Raw genomic sequence first — 21,339 nt, 5'->3', positions numbered from 1 at the left:
TTGCAGTTCAAGCCGCGGTGGCCTGGTCCAACCACGGAAGTGACATTTCTCTGCCCGAGATAAGGCTCTCTTAAAGTATGTCAAACAGTAAATCAGGAGCCCTTTAAAAATTGAAAAAGCAAATCAAAAGAGTTTCTTGTTTCCTATCTACCAATCTGTCTCCTTTCTTCCATCCCTCTTTGTACTTGGAACAGAAAATTGTTAACTTCCTTTCTTACGAATCCATGGAGGAAGGTGGAAATAATTGACCTTTAGAAACCAGAAGCCAGATCTGCCCCAAAGTTAAGAGAGGGGACAGAAGTGTGAGGCTGGCTGAGGCAGGGTGAGCATGAGACCCAAGCCACTCAACACAAGTTTCCATGGACAGTGGCTACTTCACAAGATGACCCTGAAGCTGCCTTTTCATCGGCTTCAAGATGTTCATTTGTGATGTCTCCGGCTACCTTTCTTCTAGGAAGAAGGTTACCATCTGCCCGCTGAGATCTCTGCTTACACAGATATTTACTAACAATTTAAAAATGTTTAAGAGGACCACAGATAGAGTGCCAAAGACACACGGGTGCTCATCAGCTGTCATTTTACTGTGCTTGTGTCTGATTCCTAGGTGGACTGCCTTTTTATTCATTCTCTCTCCCACCTTCAGGAGCATTCCATGTGCCGGTGGGCATTGTCCTCAGATCCTAAATCTTTCCATGAACATGTGCTGCCTACCTTTCTCTGCACACAAGCCTCAACATTTCCTTACAAAAGGACAGCCAAGGTGAAGGGTGATTTTTAAGAACTGCAAGTTTTGTGCCGAGAAGATTCCTACCTCTGCCATTGGTTGGTTTCAGTTGCTCGGAAGCTTTCGGTCAGAAAGCGGGGAAGGAGGAAGTGCTCTCTGAGGCCAGGTAAGGTAGCAGCTAGAAACCCAGACATTGTGAGGGATACCGGTACCACCTGGAACCAGGCAGCATTCTGTGCATCTCCTGTCTCAAAAGGCCACCGTGGTACCACCTCTCTCATCGATGTGGCTTCCCACTGCAGTGACTGTGACGTAGGATAGCCACAGGAAGAAGTGCTCTGCACCTTGAATCTATAAGGGAGGACAGTGACCCAGCTTGGGATGGTCTTCGATCATTCTGTGGGCCCCTCCCCGAACTTAGATGCCTTGAAAAGATAATGCTTACTGAAAAGTCGTCACTGGGGAAGAACAGGAGATCTCGAAGGGGATCATTCCGATAGGTCTTTTCAAGTTCTTCAATGACGGTTTCATAATCCAAAGGCTCGAGAAGTCTGGGCTTTTCCTGCTGTGGAAAAGGAAAATAGGGTATTAACCACGGACACACATAATCTTGCTTGTTCTCAGTGCCCGGTTGGATTTCAGTTCTTAGTATTACCAAGGTTTTGACATCATGCAGTCCTTCCAATGGAGTCACAGGGACCCCAAGCATTTAGGGCAAAGCCACATGACTATCATTTCCAGATCTGAAATAATATGAGAAGACCCTGAAATACTTGACGTCTTGCTCAGTAACTCAAGCTGTTCGCACGGAGCCCCCAAAGCTCACTGGAGTCAGCCAAACACATCCACTGAATTATGTAAATTTTCTCTTTGTCTATTTGAAGAAAGGTCCTCTGCCTACTTGCTACAGTATTATGGTCATCATCTGTTTTGCTGAATTAGATCTTTCCTTGTGAGGTTTACCTGGCTCTATTTTAAAATGTTGGCTCCCTATTAGCAAGCAAAGTATCATGGGCTGTCTTCGTTGTTACTGCGGCCTGGATCCTGTGTCAGGATTAATTGCTTGGCTCGGAGCCTCTTTGCCACAACAGAGAGAAGCTGGGTGATTCTCTAACAGAACTGAGCGACACAACTATTAAGGGCGTAGTGTGGTGAAAGTGGAGAAGAGTCTGAAAAAACAGGCAGATAATTGCACTACATTAAAATCCTGAAACCGGGAGGAAAGACACCTCCTTCAAAGAAACTGCCCATTCCACCAAGTGACCAACACCAGTGGGGGAAGGTGTGGCTATTTTGTTACAGGGTTGACGTGTTTACTCCAAAACCGTGAGAAAAATAGGTCCCCAAATAAAGAATAAAACATGATAAAGCAGAAAACCAAAGACACAGTCTTGAGTTCCCTAGCTCTTCAATGAAATATTTATGCAACTTAAATGAAAAAGGATGACCTTTGGGATTATTTACGGGGCTCTTGGAAGCTGGAGGGGTCACCGTGAAATCTAGATACTGAAGGGAATGTCATAAATGGAGAACAGTTTTTTTCCCTCTATCATGTCAATGACATCGACAGTTTCCTGCCAACCTTACCCCTTCCCAGTCTGCAAAGCACAAAGATTTAGCTTTGATTTCTAAGGCCTTCTTTGGAAGATCTCCGCTGGTAAGGTCCTAGAAACTTCCACCAACATTTTAGTAATTGCTAATTGGCTCCTCAAAATAGCAGTGTTTTTTCCAAATAGAAACAAAACCAAAACAAGATGTGACCCAGTGGGTCACCAACAAGGATTTCCATGTACTTCCTGCATTGAAACAAAATGAAAGAAACCCATTTTACAGATGCTTAAGTAAACTGAGGATGATGCAAGGTGAATATTCTCTCTGGAAGGGTCTTCAAGTAAGATCACCAGATTTAGCAAATAAAAACACAGGACTCCCTGTGATATTTGGAGAAAAGATGGTTAGTCATCTGACACAACCTCTTTAGTGAAAGACCTGTGTGAAATGTTCACTGTTTTGAAGCAGAAGACACAGAGATGTTATGGTGTGATTTGGGTAATTAAAAAAAACCCAAAGAACCCCAAAAAGCTCCTTCTAGAATTTCTGCCTTTTGACATGATTATTCTATGTAGACTTATTTTAAGTTCCATCTCCCTAGTTTCCCAGGCCAAGGTTAAGCCCAAGAATCACAAATGGATAGCTCAAGAGGCACATGCTGGCTCCAGATGTTAGATCTGGCCTTATTTTAGTTTATTTTTAGTTGGCTTCGAACATCTTCAAGTAGCCGCAATTCACTCCAGTTCAGCTATAGACCTCAGTGCTCCTCACCTACTACCTCTTACCCTGTAATGTCACACGTTGCATTACCAACTGCTCCCTCAGGCCTTCAAGTCTGAGACACATGCCTGATTTGGGAACCTCTTTTTCTCCTTCTTTTAATATTGTGTTTATGCATGAAATGTGTAGCAAGTGAACCACAGATTTGGTTGGTTATGTCCCCTTCTGTCACTGGATCTCCAGCTTAAGCGTGCTGACGCCTTTCAGTGCTCATATACCAACAGCCCGTGATGTGGTTACTAATACTTTCTCTCTGCTCCCGTTCCTCACATAGACATGAACAAGACTGTGAGAGTGTGGCTTTGTGCGTGTTGCAAATTATGGGTTTAAAAGCAAATGGCATAAGATGTTTTCGGAGACTTTTACAATCCTGTTCTCACCATCCTTTTAATGTTATCTCCCTTAGTCGCAAACTTGAGCATTAATAAATAAGCTGGAGACAAGAAGACCATTAAAGAAGATGTCTCCCTAGGGGCCCATGCTCCACCTAGAATTAGCCCCACCTAAATGAGTACAATGGGAAAATCAGAGTTCACAAGTCACAGGGTATTAATAAAACCATAGAAAGACGAAATCCCAAACTTCCCTTGAGGTACCCAATAAAAGGCGTAGCCTGCAAACATCTGTTGGCAGGTATATTTTTATTAATGCATTTCAGGCTATGGTATGTCAGCCAATCAATGAATGACATTTATCAAGCCTTTCCTGTAGAAATGTTGCACTGAAGTTATTTTAAGGTTATTTGGGGGCTGCAAAACCCAACAGAGCTGCTTCAAATAATGCATTCCCTTTGTTACTTCCGGGGGATATATTAGGAAAGCTCTGTCTTTCCAGGGGATGTGTCAGTCAATGGGCAGCATTCGAGACATCCGGTGTTTCTTCATTTTGTGGATATGAGGTCTAAAAATGAAAATCACAATGATATATTCCGTAGCACCTAGGGCTTGGGATTTGCTGATGCTTGGCATGAATGCTTTACGCATCTGTGATGGTCAGGATCCAGGTCATGGGACCACAGTTTTCTCTGGAGCAAGACAGCTGTCTGTTCAGTGTTATGGTCAAAGAGACAGATGTATTTGAGGATGGTGGAATCAGTTAATTTCTCACTACTGCTCCTTGCAGAGACGTTGAGTGCAAATGAGAACTGAGTAGCATTGATTTATAGCTTTAGAACAGTTGGGTTGTCCCTCCTGAATTTAATGTGCCTCCTTCTTTTGGAAATGCACCAACTGGGCTAAGGCATGTGCCAAGATTGCCCTGAATTGGATTGGATTTTTATAGTGCTTTTTACTCTTACTCTCTCTCAAATGACTAATGAATTTCATTAGCTGTTCTACAATCGCTCCAGGCATGGGAAAAGGCACCCAGCAGTATCTGTTATTATGCAACAGGGCTGGTGTTATGCCACAGTGGTAATAGGGCCTGTTCTTCTCCTACGTATTGAGAGATTTGTTTGATCTACTTCCCCAAATCCACAGCTCGCCTCCAATTCAACTTCACTGCAGAAGAACGGGCTCCTGTCGCAAACACAAATGCTCTCTTTTCTTCTTCTTATTCCACCAGTTCTCATGGAATGCCAACATGGTATCTAAGCCTTGGAGTTGGTAAACCTGCCATCTTAGTAATAGCCAAGGCTGTCAAGAGCCGTTTAGTTTGCTTGGAAAGCAGACTGGCCGTGCCTTAGTGAAAGATGCAAGTTTCAAGAGCACAGTACACTGTTGCAAGGATCTGAATTAATTTTGTAATTATAATTCAAAATTACATGGGCGAAAAATGACACCGAAGACCTAAGCATTTGAAGCATGCAACAATGAAAAGTTAAATGACTAAGTTACCAACCTAACCTTTTCTCCAGAATAGAAGTACAATCTAACTAAGAAACAACCTAGACTAGCCAGCCTTGTTTTACAGAGTCCAAAGCAAAAGGTAGAGTGTGATTACAGGTGTTCTATGCTGAGATGAACAGAGAGGGTAACATGCACTCTGGAACCAGAATTCCTGGGGTTCTGTCTGGAATTCTGCTTATGGGTATGCAATGTCGGGCATGTTAATTACAATCTCTGTGCTGTGCAGTGAAGGAAACAATCCGTAAAACTACAGGGCAACTGACAGTATGGGAGAAGATATTTTCATACGACATATCAGATAAAGGGTTAGTCTCCAAAATATATAAAGAACTTACCAAACTCAACACCCCAAAACCAAATAATCCAGTGAAGAAATGGGCAAAAGACACGAATAGACATTTTTCCAAAGAAGACAACCAGATGGCTAACAGACATATGAACAGATGCTCAACATCACTCATCATGAGGGAAATATAAATCAAAACCAGGATGAGTTACCACCTCACACCTGTCAGAATGGCTAAAATTAACAACTCAGGAGACAACGGATGTTGGTGAGGATGTGGAGAAAGGGGAACCCTGTGCACCGCTGGTGGGAATGCAAACTGGTGCAGCCACTCTGGAAAACAGTATGGAGGTACCTCAAAAAATTAAAAATAGAACTTCCCTGTGACCCAGTAATTGCACTACTAGGTATTTATCCAAAGGATACAAAAATGCTGATTCGAAGGGGCACATGCACTCCAAAGTTTATAGCAGCACTGTCGACAATAGCCAAATTGTGGAAAGAGTCCAAATGTCCATCAACTGATGAATGGGTAAAGAAAATATGGTATACACACACACACACACACACACACACACACACACACAGTGGAGTACGACTAGGTGATCAAAAAGAACAAAATCTTGCCATTTGCATCAATGTGGGTAGAACTAGAGTGTATTATACTAAGTGAAATGAGTCAGTCAGAGAAACAAATATCATATGATTTCACTCATATGTGGAATTTAAGAAACAAAACAAATGAACACAGGGGAAGGGAAGGAAAAATAAGATAAAAACAAAGGGAGGCAAACCATAAGAGACTCTTAAGTACAGAGCAAACTGAGGGCTACTGGAGGGATGTTAGGTGGGGCGATGGGCTAAATGGGTGAAGGGCATTTGGGATAAGCACTGGGAGTTATATGTGAGTCATGACTCATTATTACACTATATGTTAACTAACTTGGATTAAAAAAAAAAGAATCTCCGTACCTTAGTTTATAAACTGCAAAATGGATATCTTAGTAGGAACTACATTGTAGGATTAAATGAGGTATATAGTTATGCTTTAGAATAGCATCACACCCACAGTACTAATTACATAAGTGTGAAGTAGATAAAGTCTGTGAGTTTACATTTTCACTAGTCATGAATTTAAAGCACTTGCCTTGTAAATTGAATGTGTACAGAGAGCAAATAGGAGGCATTCAGTAAATATCTGTTGAGTAAATAAGTTTATATCTTTTCACCCAGGAATTTCTGTTCTTGAGACTATGTTTTTAAGAAATAACTCCACATATAAGCCAAGATTTATAAAACGGTGTCTTTGCAACATTATCTTTGTAACAGCATGGAGAAAATATATTCACCTTAATCCAGGAGGGATAAGAAAGGAAGGCAGGATGATGGAGGCTATATCCCCAAAGTGAAGACACTGGAGCTCCTGCTCAGAAACAACGATTGGTATTTTTCAGACTTGTGTGCAGTGGAGAGAGGCTTACTGCTCTAATGGGCTTGGGGAAGGACACTGGAAATAGGATGTGGGTTAAAACACACTAATGAATGATTGTGCAATATCTGCCACGGTTTCCTCCTTGTAACTCTTCAATTCTTTAGTAAGGATAGTAACAATGTTTTGCATATGATTGGCTTTTGCCGGGGTGGGGGGGCGGGGGGGGGGTGGGGAATAGGAGGGTGGGGTCCGTGATCAAGATGTCCAAGATGGCGAGATTTGCTGCAAAAGGAGAGACGATTGTTCAAGACACATGCATATTACAATACGAAAGTTTGAATCCAAAATATTTAGACCTCTAAGGGATAGTAAGGCCTGAAGGACAAGGCCAGCTAAAAATGGGTGATGGGTATTGAGGAGGGCACCTTTTGGGATGAGCACTGGGTGTTGTATGGAAACCAATTTGACAATAAATTTCATATATTGAAAAATAAATCAACAAATAAACATTTAAAAAAAATAAATAAAAATGGGAAACAGTAAATCATTGAGGATAAGGAGTTACAATGAAATTATGGCACATCCATTCTAGGAAACAATACACGCTCATTTCAACTGAGTTTTTGGAAGTTTGTAATAACAAGCAAAATCGCCTATGTATTATTGTTAAATAAAAATGAGAATAAATATTGCACACCAGAGTTTAAATGTATTAATTATTGTTTATTTTATTATTTTTTTTTCAAAAGTGCTTAAATGGTATATTCTAAGTGCTTTGAAGATACAATCTCAAATTTTGTTTCCCTCATTCATTTTATTTTTCATGGAATTCTGCCTGTTGCTTTTTTTCTTTTTAATTTTTGCTTCAATTCTAGGTAGTTAACATACAGAGCAGTATTGGTTTCAGGAGTAGAGAGGAATTGAATTTAAACTTAATTTTAATCTGCATAAGATCTAAAAAATTTAAAGAAAGCAGATTAGAGATATAGGTCTATATATGATCAGTTATTATATTGGGATGGGTTATGACATTTAGGTATTTGCTATTTTGATTTCTCACATTTTCCAAATTTTCTACAATGAACGTGTATTGCTTTCATCACGGTGAAAAAATGAACTTGGTCTTTCAAAGCTACCATGCCTTCATGGAAACACTGGGGAATTGTTTGATTTTAAAACTGTTTACCCTTTGAAGACATACCAGAGAGAAAACCTCAAAAATCGTAGCAGGAACTTTGCATGGAGGTTCAACCAGTAACAGCCTCAAGTAACTAAAAAAAAAAGACCTATAAAACACTGGGGAAAGAGGACTGGGGAAAATAATTACAGGTTATGTATGTGGTCCTAGAATCTACTGTCAGCAAAAAAGGAGAACAATTAGCAATGTATTAATGGAAAGTATTTTGAGCTCTGGAGGGAACCACAGACATCTGCTAAGTTCCTTAAACACCTCTGTGCATTGGTCGTTATAGCAAATGATGAGAAGTCAGAATCTGTAGTTGGAGGGCCACAGTCTTTTATCTACCAGCTGTGTAAGTGGGACAAGGTACTTACGTTGAGACTGAGTGAAGCTGATTTAAAGGAGTCAAAGGGCGACTTCCTGCTTATAGCAGTGTTATTATAAAGATCAAGGACATGAAGTATGAGAGGGTATTAAGCGAACGACCGAATGCCAGACAAATATAGATCTGTCTTTGAAAAGCACTGAAATTACCCTACATGTTTTACCCGAAAGCATATACCAAAACCAAGTCAATCCAACCAATCAATTAAATCCATTACACTAAATTCCTCATGTACCCAGAAACTATGGTACATGCTTCTGTATTTATTATCTAAATTTCCTTTAAAAAAAAAAAAAACTTAATAGCTAGCTATTCTGTGGAAACAAAAGAACTAATAACATAAGGAAAACACTGACATTTTTTTTTTAAAAAGGGCAGCATCCACACTGTGAATTGCCTGCATCAAGTCAGGCTGCTGTACCCTGCAAAGAAAAAAGGAAGGAAATCTACCTAATCAAGTACGTCAGCAAATAAAGTGACTATGAAATTCTGCCTCAAATTCTACCTTGAGAAACAGCCTAGAAAACATTTTTATATATTTATACTTCTGAATTAAAAAAAAAGATTAAATTTAAGATTAGTTTAGTATTAAACTCATACGTAGAGACAATCAAGTTGGAGACATAGGATGTCTTTCTGTAGGTCTCACCTACATTCATGCAGGTCAAGTTTATCAGTACTGGAAGTAAACAAGATCACTAAGACCTAATCAGGGAAAGTGGTTAATGGGATTTAGGATCCTTCATTTTGGGAGGTCACAGATTTGTGTTCTAAATTTCAAGTGTAATTAGGGAGCCAAGACTCGCTACTCACCGTTGAGGTCACTCTAGTTTGTTGATCTGAACTAGTTTCCCGTGGTTCTCCTTTTCAGAAAAATCTGATCTTTCCAGGAAACATTATTATGAAAAAAAGATTTTCCCCCTACCTTGGAGAACCTTTATAATCTTTCTGTGACACACTTGCCCTCCGTGATGCTAGTTGGGACTTTCTTAATCTTCCCCAATCAGCCTTGTCCTTGCCAGATATCTGAACATTTATTCTAATTTGAATATTCATTCCAGAATGAATTGATAGCTGAGTGTCTTCTTCACCTTACAAAACCATTCATTTTGGCTAATGATCCAGGAAAACAAACAAATAAAAATTGATATTTACTTCAGGACCAATATAGTAGGCATGAGATGCCAATTATTTAAACATCCTCTTCACATCTTGGCATACAGACAAACAAATAACTGACATGGAGGATCCACAGGGTTTTCAAAGAAACCCTAAAAAGAATTCCAATCTCAAGATCTCCAAAACAAATTAGAAGCAACACAGCTGTTAACTAATTTAAGCATTATCCAGATAACTGATTAAATTTCTTAGAGGAAATAAAAATACAAATGACACATGGATTCTTTAGACCTTAACTTAATCCAGGACCCTCTGGCCTTCGTACAACTGGAATGGAACCAACTTCCACACTATTTGTGTTTAAAATAAATGACAGAATTGGAAAGAACCCATACAGCTGTATCCATGGCCACAGCTGTCAGCCTGTGGTCGTGTGACAGATTTAATTCAGCCTTTCATCAAAGGGAGTTTCACTGGACAACCTCTCAAATGTTTGGGCTTCAGAAAACAAGACTAGCTTTTCTTACCAAAAAGGAAATGATTAAGTAAGGAATAAGCCATCTTATGCTGACCCTTTAACCTTCGCTCTGCCTTGAAGTACACAGTTTCATGAGAATGGAAAAACACTAGCTAAATCAAAGTTCAGAATTGTACAGCTGGGCAAGCTCAGATTAAGCTGAATTTGGAAATGGTTCCCTTGGTAACAAAAACGGACACAGATCTCAGAAGAAATCAACCAGTAGTAACTCTTTAAATGTCTCGGTCCATTTCAGTGAAACGAAGCAGGTTAAAGTTGGTAAATTATAAAGTCCTTTGCAAATATAAAGGAAGGTAAGTCATCATATTCAACAGAAACATTACAGTTCGAAAAATCAGAATATTGCATTTTGTTAGCTCTTAATGTTATTAGGAAAACCGAGGACACAAATGAGATTTATAGGAACTATGATTTAAGGTGTACTTTCAAACTGAAACTAGACCTTCACAGGCTTATTTTCTTTTTAAGGAAATTTGACCAGATATACCTCTTAGCAGCACATCAAAATTCACACAGCTTTGTATAACAAATGACAAAAAAAAAAAAAAAAAAAAAAAAGAGCGTTTGCTTCTCCATCTAAAACGGGGGCTTGTAAAGAAGTAGAAAAGATCCAAAAAGATCTAAATCAAATTTAATTACATGTCTCATTTAGTTTTCTAGAAACACTTGAAAGATAATAAATATCATTAAAAATACATCACAACCCAATTACAAGTCTGCCTGATACCAGAGAAATTAATGCCTTAGAGCCAAGTGCTGGGAATTTTAGATTAATTCACGTGAAATCTGTCATGATGGCTTCCACTGGCTTAAACTCTGACACTATTTTAGAACGTTAACAGCCACACAAATGAACTTTTGGGTTGAGCACGAGGAGTGTGTGTGTGTGTGTGTGTGTGTGTGTGTGTGTGCATATATACATAAACACATACATGCCACACACACATACAAGAATGTAAATGGTTTTGTCAACAACATGCATCTTATATTTTCAATAGATCTCTCCAATAATGACAGTCAGCTCCTTCTTTTATTTCTTTTCTTACTTTTGGCTACTTGAGATTGAATACGCATAGTGGGCATTTGTTGTTTTTTGGCCCAGACGACACCTGCCCTGATTTCTTTTTTGTACTAGCATTTTATTCCCCTCTGTGGACTTCTCTCCCCACCCCTATTAGGAACGGTCTTGGTGAGTCTCAACGTTTGCAACTGAAGGTCAGTCGTGTGGGATCCTGGCATCTCTCCACTCAAGATTCAGAGTTCTAGAGGGAAGTGCTGAATGGGCCTCGCTAGGGTCATATGCCCTATCACCCAGGACCGTGAGAGTATTTAACACTTTCTCTCACTGAACATCCCTATAAAGCCTAGAAGAGATCATCACTGCTTTTTTGTACAGATGCAGAAACTTGGATTCTGAGGACTTGGGTCAGCAGGCTGACTGATGAACTGGAATTGCAACCCAGCTCAGTGTCAAAAACCTGATTCTCTCTACCAGAATCTCTACCAGATTCTCTCTACCACTGTGCCACCAGTCACAGTGCGGCAGGAAGAGGAAACGCAATAGCTTCCCCCTCTGCCCCCCACCCCCCTCTCTCGGAGGGAGGCTGCTGAAATACAGCTGTAGTTTTGAGTATGATTTCTGCTCCCTTTGTGAGCTGCGACAAGGTGAAGTCACTGGGCACCTTAGGGAAGAGGACAGAAAAATATTTACAAGAGGGTAAGGAGGATGGAGAATAGGAAATGAAAGGTATATTAAGGCCGTGTACAGAGAATGCTAGCTAATGTTTGTGTCACAAATCCAATGGAAATTGCCACTAACTGAGAGAATCTCCAGATTCCAAAAGTTTTGGGCCACAACCACCATCTGGGGAATAAAAAGATCTGTTGGGATCATGGCGCTTTCTGTCCATTGTGCCCTACTCCCTCCCGGACAAAGGGTCCACCTCCTGCTCAGAGGTAATAAAGGGTGTCATCATGGAAATGACTCTGCCAGGTTGGCAGTTCTTCTCTACTTTGTCTCTTCCCCTTCTCTTGACAGTCAGTCTTGAGGAAACTAAGTTCATTCTTCCTTAAGTGGAAGGTACCTTTCCTGAGTCCATTTTGGAAGCATCTTCTCTGCAGCTACCTGGCTAAGTACACCCTGTTGCTACAGCCACACTCAGAGTCCCCTGCCTAGACTGTTGGGTTAAGTCAAGTTTCAATATACACGTCTCTATTTCCATGGCCTGGATTGAATTCAGATCCCCCCACCCATTACTCCAGCTTTTTTGCTTTCTTCAACCGTCCATTTGTAGCTCTTAGCCCTACTTTCCATTGTTTGAACCCGGATTCAGTCCTATTTCATTGTTTGTTACCCTCGCGCATAATCCTGGGACCCTTGCCTGTGCTTCCTTTCAGCTAATTGGCTCATTATGAAATAGCTCAAACAGGTAATTGTGAATGTCTGTATGGAACAAGGAGTAGCAGTAAGAAGGAGGTACAGATGACCAGGGAGAAAGGCTGTTCACATAAACATGGAAAAATAGATTAAAAATGCACTTAAAAGACTATACATATAGCGCAATACTTTATATAAAATGATGTGTGTGAGAGATATGTTAAAGATGTTCAGATTACATTATCTTTCTACAGCTTTCAATTTTTTAAATATTTGTTTATTTTTGAGAGAGAGAGAGAGAGAGAAAGAGAGAGAGAAACATGAGCAGGGGAGGAGCAGAGAGAGGGAAACAGAATCCGAAACAGGCTCCAAGCTCTGAGCTGTCAACACAGAGCCCAAAGCAGGGCTAGAATTCATGAACCACAAGATCATGATCATGACCTGAGCTGAAGATTGATATACTAATTCAACTTAATCGTGTATTTAATCTTTCCAAATTAGGACATGCGATTTAGGGAGGAAGTGATCTTTTTATTGACTTCCGATGTACCAGAGATCACACCGAATGATTTGGTTAAAAAAATAAATAAATAAAAGTAGAAAGGCAGTTTAAAAAAACAACTACAGAGTACCATACGCACTAGAAAAAGCAACAGAAGTAGCTCTACTTGACAATCTAACAAAGAGGTTTCCTTTTCCTTGAACTTCTCTCATAATACAGTTGCTCTCATACAGTATATTGACTGTGACAAGTGGATTAAAATATGTGACGCCATCTCTTAGCCAGTACACTTGAAAACAGGATTAATGAGGGAAACTTCCAAAACAGTTAAAAATTCCAACAGAGTTAGATACACAGCTTCGAACAGCATCTGAAGAAAACAAAATAAACACAACTGTCGGTCTGTGTCCTGAGAGTACCAAGTCTGGGTTGTGTGCGTTTTAGGAAGTCACAGTGTTCTGGTGAAGTATTCTAGATTACTGTGAAATGAAGCCATTTCTAAATCTGCCTTAGAGCAGGAAAAGGTTTGTGGCATTCGAAATCTACATGACCATTCTAAAAACAGATAACATATCATAATTATCCAGAGCAGTCATTATTTCTCCTTTCACTACAATATGAGTATATCCAAAAAATTCAAAAGAAAGTTTTTTTTTTTTTTAATTCTCTGAGATAACCTCAGGCCATGTCTTCACGTGTTGGGCCTTTTGTCACTTGAATTGCTTCTTCCTTATCACCGATCAAAACTGTCTCTGAAGCTTGCCTAGAGATACTGGTTTAGCTTTTAGAGAGCTTAGATAATCATGCTGTGGAAAGTCCAATGTGGCTTTGTGTGCATTAGTGCACGGGTGGGGAAAAAAAAACAAACACAAGACGTTCCTAAGGCAGGGTCCAGCAATGCATAGAGCGATCTGGGACCCTGAATGCCCATCTTGTCTACTGAGTGGCTCTGTCACCTTTCATCTTTGTGCAAGGCCCCCAGGAGGAAGGAGTCACCTATATAGTCCAGTGGCTGTAAATACACAGTCACTGAAAAGGCATTCTCACTACGATTATAATCCCTCTTCCCTTGCCCTTGGAAATGGAAGTACTTTACTTGGTTTTCTTAATATGACAGACGTGACACGGTTACTCCCCACTTTTTACGGTGTTCACATCACGTTCAGAAGGCACATGGTCAAACTGAAATCCAATAAGCAATCTTACGATAGACAGGTATTGTGACGAACATCTTGGGGCAGAGTAAACCGAGGTTGAGGGTAATTTCTGTAAGCTACTCAAGGTCCTACGGAGAGTAGGTGAGACGGTCGGACAGAATGACCGACCCCCTATCTAATCACGTGCTTCACTTCTTTGGATTCTTTTTTCCAAAAATAAAAACGACATCTGGGAATGAGACTTCAGGATGGATTGAGAAACACCCCAGTCAACAGAAGAGACACTCTTCTCTTCTGTCTCTAAAAGGAGATAGCCTATCTCAGGAAGACCAAGGCTGGTGGCGGTAGGTAGCTAGCAGGAAGTCCCCAGTGCCTTCCACCGAAGAAAGCTAATCACTGTATGAATGATCTTAATTAAATGTGAATGCACAGCTACTAACCGCTGTGGGAGAACTCTGTCCTTACAGGCTGCTTTTCCCATAGTGCTTAGTAGCAATGCCTTCGAATTCAATTAATATCATTCCTAGAGTGATTAGCTTCATTATATGGTAAGACCCTGGGGACTGTCCTATTGCCAAGCTGTATGGGTGGTCTGCGTGAGATAGACATGTTCTTCTCCAGTATGTCATCTCCTAGCGGTCACAGGAAGTCACCCTCACAGTAGCATCGTCCACGGAACTTCTGAATTCCACCGAGCGAAAGGCAACTGGGAAAGTATAGTTTTTGGACTGTTCTGAAGGTTAAACGAATCCCAAACCAAACAAGCTTTTCAAACACTTATCCTCTTTCACAGGCTAAAAGTAAAAAACTGATGATGTTTACTGGGGGGCCAGTAGACAAGACACAGCTGGGGACCCTCGGGGGCCCCATGGTGACCCAGAGGTTGGGTTCAGGACTCTGCACATTCCAGTTATGAAACACTGGGTAGAGAGATATGGGAACAAGGTGGAAAGGCTCATTTGCCCGTGTTTCTCAACGGGAGACATGCACTACAGAGACACAGAGACAGAAACCGATCGAACAACAACACGTCGCCAATGCTATGAGCCAGACCTCTGATAAATGCTATTCATGTTAAATGACTACCAAATAGATGGTAAATATAAAGAGAACCACTATTACTGGAGACATATTTGGCACCTGATTTGGGCCTATCAAGGGTTAAGTGACTATTAATTTGATTATTCATATGCATTAAATGACTATTCATAAATAATCGTTACATCATCACCTATGTAATGTTTTTTAAAGCTGCTCCGTTTCTAGAGTAAAGACGATTATATGAACAAAAAATATTTTTACCCCTAGAGCAGGGGTTCTCAACCAGGACGATCACCCTCCTTGCCCAAGGGGATATCTGACAATGTCTGGACACATTTTTGATTGTCACAATTGAGGAGTGTTCGCAACCAGTGGGTAGAGAATAGGGATGTCGTTAACCATCATCTCACAATGCCCAGGGAAGCCTGGAACAAGAAAGAAATCTCGGATCCAAGAAGGCAATAGTGGCGAGGTCGAGAACCCTTACCCTGAAGAAAGCAAGCAAAAACCCTGAACTACTTTGTAAAAGAACATTCTGTAAAAAGAGCTGCCTAGTCATGTGCCGTGGCCATTTATCATACAAAGTGGGCCTTCCGCGTTCCATGTGTGGGTCACAGATGCACTCCGGCAACAGGCTCTGACATTCAACAGTGGTAGCTCTTACAGATAGAAATCTAGAATTCCATAATAAGTACACATTTCCAGAGCACTCATTTTCTTTGCAAACAATAATCAGGCAGAAACATTTTTAGCCATAAACAAACCCAACTGTTTTAACCCTTGAAACCTATTAGTTTTTTTTTGTTTTGTTTTGTTTTTTACTTTCTTACTTGGCTCATGTAATCAAATATTTATTTATACTTTCTTTCATAATTTGGACTGTTCTCAGGATTTTAAAACAAATGAGTGATATGTGATCAAAATAGAGCCGTAATTTAAAAAAAAAAAAAACAAACCACAATTCCATACAAGTCATTGGTCAAAGTCTTAATAGAGGTCATTGTAGGCTTTTCCTTAAAAATGAAAATATTCTAGTAATTGTTTAGCCATTTCAATCCTCTCTCCATATGTTTTAAAACAATGATACAAGTAATTCAAAAATAATGATGTAAGTAAAAGAGGATATTCATGAGCCAAAGGGAATATTCTGTTCTGTCTGGGACCGTGCCCACAGCCTATGTTAGAACACCACCCCAGGACCGAGCTCTCTTTTTTAAGTATTGAAGAAAAGACGAAAAACAAACATTGACATGTGGATACCTACAGAGGTAAATCTGTGGATTTCTTCTTGATTTATTCTCCTCACTGTTCGTCTCTTCTTCCGAAATTCACTGGCCTCCCGTTTAAAGACCTTTCCTCGGAAGCTCATTGTATCCTGTTCCTCGAGTCGTGAAATATTTAACAATACCAATTTCGTTAAACACCTTCCTTCTGAAGCTTCACCAGGCCGAACAAATCCTCCTTCTCTGGTAAAAAGGGAAATGCTCATGCTACACTAACAGAACTCAACAGAAAGGAAAAGAAAACCAAGTTACCGCTTCCTGTAACTACCAGCTGTTGAGCTAAGTAAGCTTTTGTGCGTATATTCTCCCTAATCACCTTGTCTAAAGTAAGACGATAACATAAAAATGGCTTTGGACATTTAAGAGAATTGCTCATACCCAAACAAACCATATGATGTAAAAATCAACTGTGGAACCAAATCAAGATTGGATCAAAGAGCTGATTGACTGTAGGCCTCCACGTCTGCCACCTAAACAGCCACCGAACTTCATCATCCTGGCTAGATCCCAAAGGTAAACTGTCATAATATACCTAGGACCTGAGAAGTCTGTTTCAAGCAGTTGCGCAGGTAAGTGTAGATTAAGTTAGTGGTCTTCCAAGATGATCACTTTAGGACACAAGGAGAACTTAGAATTCTACTGATATTGGTTATCTAAATAAAGAAACTGTACTTGAGGGGCGCCTGGGTGGCTCAATCGGTTAAGTGCCTGACTTCGGCACAGGTCATGATCTCATGGTCTGTGAGTTCGACGCCCCCATCGGGGTCTGTGCTGACAGCTCAGAGCCTGGAGCCTGCTTCAGATTCTGTGTCTCCCTCTCTCTCTGCCCCACGCTTAGTTGCACTCTGCAACTCTCTGTCTCTCAAAATGAATTAAAGGTTAAAATAAAATTAAAAAAAAAAGAAACTGTACTTGACTGCTATGTAATGTAATAGACATTGACGAGGATACCTTGATTCTCAGTCAGATGGTTACAAACTGTTAAATAGTTAATTCCCTAATCTGTATTTTCTCTGGGGTTATTTAAAATGCAACTCTCCCTTCAGAAGCACCTGAATTCTCCTTCCTGTTTTATTCTTCTCCATGACACTTGCTAGCTTGTGACACTACCATACATTGTACTTATTTATTTTGCTTATGATTTCTCTTCCTGCACTCAACTCTATGCTCCATGAGAGTGGAATTTTTGTCTGTTTTCTTTTTTAAATGTTTATTTATTTTTTAGAAAGACACACACACACACACACACACACACACACACACACAGAGCACAGGTTGGGGAGGGGCAGAGAGGGAGGGAGACACGGAATCCAAAGGAGGCTCCAGGCTCTGAGCTGTCGGCACAGAGCCCGACGGGGGGCTCCAACTCAGGAGCCGTGTGATCATGACCTGAGACAAAGTCAGACGCTTAACTGACTGAGCCACCCAGGTGTCCCTTGTCTGTTTTCATTCACCATATCTTCAGTGATGACAACAGAGCTCAGCATCCAGAAGTTTCTCAGTATGAAACTCTTAAGTTTAATGAAAGAATAAATGAGGGCCTCACACATTTATTATGCCTAACAATGAACCTTGTCCCATATGTATATTGTGTTTTGAAATACTAGCTATTGATAAGAACAACAGAATTCGTATACATACGCAGAGACTATGGGAGTGTAGGCAAATTTTGTCTACTAGGTGCATGAGGTAAGAAATATTTGAAGGCCATGGGACTAGGAATTAATTGATTAGACACTTGAAAGATGGGATCCGAAAAGATTTTGTTTCTTCACTGCAGGATGAGCCTACTCTCCAGTGGTGCCCACCAGTCTGATGAAACCACTGCTTGCCCGTGAGACATTATGTGGGTTATAAAGATGGTCGAAGGAGTATTTCCACTGAGGTCTGATCTCCATGACCACCAAGACAGAAGCAAGCCCTGCCAACCTTCCCAGGCGGTGAGTCCTGAGGGAGAAGCATTATGAAGAGTCGTTATGCATGCTTTTATAACAGACAGGGTCAGTTCCAAAGGCATTTGTCAAGGGCACATCTGTGCAGAGTCCAATATGACATGCACTGCGGATACAGATACGACACTTAACCGGGAGAGCAATTTCTTTGCAAAGGGTTCCCAGTATTCTGAGAGTTTTGAACTTTAAGAAAGAAAAATAACGAGGCTGCTGACTCACTGATACCTTTTGCTCCTGCCCTAGCCGGAAGTAGGATTCAGCCACAGACAGAAAGGGGGAGTGTTGGGGCAGCGGGAGACGAGGAGCAAATACACTGTGGTTGTTCTCGAGGCTTTTGTTTCCAGAGCCTTGTCTTCTCTCTCTAGTGCTCAACACGTTTAAGAGTCCAGGTGCAGGACGGCTGCCTTGCATGAAGCCACCCAGAAGTGAGTGGTCCCAGAAAAGACTCTTTGACCATCAACTTAAAACTGTGGCTTTCTGCCCCCCCCCCCTTTTTGTTTGTTTGTTTGTTTTGGGCACCGAGAAACTGGAATAAGACATTCTCATCTGACCCTGAGAAGCCCCTTTTGCAAACATGGTTCTAGATTCTGTAGCGAAGGTGGTGATCTTCAGGAAAACTCTCACTTAACCGGCTCGTCCAAACACCAATGGCCTAAATAGAAGCCATCTGCTTATTTAATGAGCCTTCATCTTTATAGAAGTTGCTGTTTTACTGACACAGGCCACTCCTTTTGCTCCAGTAATAACTGGACTTAAGTGAAGCACATACATATACCTCAGACTTGAGAAACTCATTTATCTCTACCTTGTCGTGCAGCAAACTGATAGAGAGAGATGCCGATCCTTCCTTGTCCAAGTGTGGGCACTGAGGAAGATTCCTTAAAGAACTATGAGAAACATAGTAAGAGACGATAAAAATAAAAAAAGGGGAAGTAAACTGTATCATTACTTTAAAACTGGCTTAAGTAGGCAAACAAAGATTCCATGTGGCAGAAGCCCAGTTGCCTTCAGCAACTGTTAGATGAGCAGGCATATCATAGCACATGGAGAATTTTCAGATTTAACTTTTTTTTTTTTTTTTTTTTTACTTTTTTCTTTATACGGCATTATCAGAGTCCACCTCTGGGTCACCTGATTTCCCGGGGTAAGATTATGTTTCTATTTTAAGATCTGAAAATAGTATTTTACCACCCTTTTTTTTTTATGGACCCGTTTGAGAAACTAATAAAAACTATAGACTCACTCACAGAAAGATGTAAGTACTCAGAAAATGTGCATGCATGGGGGTGTCTGGGTGGCTCAGTCAATTAAGCATCCAACTCTGGATTTCAATGCGGGTCATGATCTCATTGTTCATGAGTTTGAGCCCCACACTGGGCTCTATGCTGACGGTTTGGAGCTTGCTTGGGATTCTCTCTCTCCTACTATTTCTGCCCTTCCCTTGCTCTCCCTTTCTCACTCTCTCAAAAAATAAATACACACACACAAAAAAATAAATTAAAAGAAGGAAAGGTGCATGCATGGTTGGAGGTCACAAATCTTGGAAGTCCATCCATGGACCCTCTTACCCATGGTAGCCTATATCCCTAACACATGATTTTAGAAGGTAGGAATGTTGTCTTGTAACGAAGCATTTAATGATATTGAGCAACTCTTGTGTGACTTCCTCTCTTTCCAATATTTGCATCCAGTCTTTCCTCTATTCCTCTTCAGGCGCCACAGTTCTTTATCCTGGAGTCCCTCCCACTCCTCAACTTCTGCAAAATGAGAATGACTCATTTCTCCTCTTGCTTAGCTGTTCATTGCAGCTCCCTTATGTACTGGCAGAAGGAGGCATTGCCGGGCCACATATGAAGTTGTCAGATAGACATAACTTGAGGTGACTGCAAAGGAGGGGGAAATCCAGTAGCACGGACTGGGGCGTCCCACAGGATGGCACCACTGGGGACTTCCACTGGTTCAGATATGTGTTGGGTGAAAAAAAAAAAAAAAAGGCTACCTAGGGCAAAAACAGGAATAAAGGGAAATCAGAGGTTAGTTGGCTCAACCACCAGGACTCACTGTCAAGCTCATCAGTAAAGCAATCTGGTACCAATTCATAATCAGAATTTATTAAGTACTACACTCAAGGAACTGCCAGCTTCATGAGAAATACAACAGGCCCTTCTTAGCCCGAAGAAGCTTGAACCTGACCAAGGAGTTCGCTAGAGTTTGAAGGAATCTAGGAAAGCTTTATAGTGAAGGTAGAACCTAAGGAAGACTTTGGTTAATAGGTGGGAGAAGGGTTAAGGATCCTCCAGGAAAGAGGAATGTAGCATAAAGAAGGCATAAGACAGAATGGTTACAATCACGGGATCTGGAATCAACTTGGATGCAAATCCCACGTTCGCAGATTCCTCACTATAGACACTTCAGACAGTCACTCACTCTCTCCAGGGCTCAGTTTTCTCATCTCGTCCCTCATATACTAGGGATAGCCCAGTAACTACCTCCAAGAGTTTTGGTGGGGGTAAACGATGTGACACTTAACAGGGTCAACATATTGTGTCGTACACAGTAAGCATAACGACTACTTATTACAAATGCTATCAAGCAGGCCTAAACAGTGTGTTTAAGAAAAAAGTAGGAAGTCCATCCTGTCTACAGCCAAGGTTCAGTGGCAGAAGAGAGGTAGGAACGACTGAAAAGAGAAGCAAGGGGCCAGTTCATGGAAAGCTTTGAATGCCAAGATCAGGAAGTTCCCGTTGTATCCAGAAAGCCATGGGAAACCACTGAAGGATTTCTGCATTACAATGAAAATAAGGCCTTTGGAAGATTCATTTGGTGGCAGTTTGTATTAATCCAGATGATCACACAGAATGGTGGAGGGTAGAAAACTTGGCAACAGAAACATAATTCTAGATCTCACAGAAATCATAAACGAAGATGTGGCAATTAAATGGAAAATGAATGGTAGGTGAAACTTATTGAGCAAATACTGGGTGCTGGGTGCTGATCTAAGTTTATAGTACCTTTTCAAACCATGCAGTGACCCTGTGAGCTAGGTATTATTATTACTGTTATCATCACCCCGCTTTTACAGAGGAAGCTCTTTGGGTCCTGAGAAGTTAAGCGATTGGTCCAAAGTCCCAAAGGAAATAAGTAGTGTGGATGGGATTTCAACCAAAGCAATCCAGCTCCAGAGC

At 40.9% G+C, this 21,339-nt stretch overlaps 1 protein-coding gene across 5 annotated transcripts in view; it reads right to left on the bottom strand.

Moving 5' to 3' along the window:
* Positions 1–21,339, bottom strand: part of DOCK10 (dedicator of cytokinesis 10) — a 268,151-nt gene that overhangs the window by 153,132 nt on the left and 93,680 nt on the right. For 3 of the 5 annotated variants that reach the window (XM_049615819.1, XM_049615822.1, XM_049615820.1), the window contains exons 1-2: positions 16,184–17,055; positions 1,170–1,289 (exon numbers count right to left, since the gene is read on the bottom strand). In XM_049615819.1, coding sequence (XP_049471776.1) covers positions 1,170–1,289; positions 16,184–16,408 — 345 coding nt within the window. In that variant the 5' untranslated portion in view covers positions 16,409–17,055. Of the gene's footprint in view, positions 1–1,169; positions 1,290–16,183; positions 17,056–21,339 lie in introns of those variants that run through there. The other 2 variants (XM_049615823.1, XM_049615821.1) reach the window with 1 other exon arrangement.

This window comes from Panthera uncia, assembly GCF_023721935.1.
Source record: "Panthera uncia isolate 11264 chromosome C1 unlocalized genomic scaffold, Puncia_PCG_1.0 HiC_scaffold_3, whole genome shotgun sequence".
Taxonomy (NCBI): domain Eukaryota; kingdom Metazoa; phylum Chordata; class Mammalia; order Carnivora; family Felidae; genus Panthera; species Panthera uncia.
The sequence above is the reverse complement of the archived record's forward strand: the minus strand, read 5'-3'. Positions and strand labels throughout refer to the sequence as shown.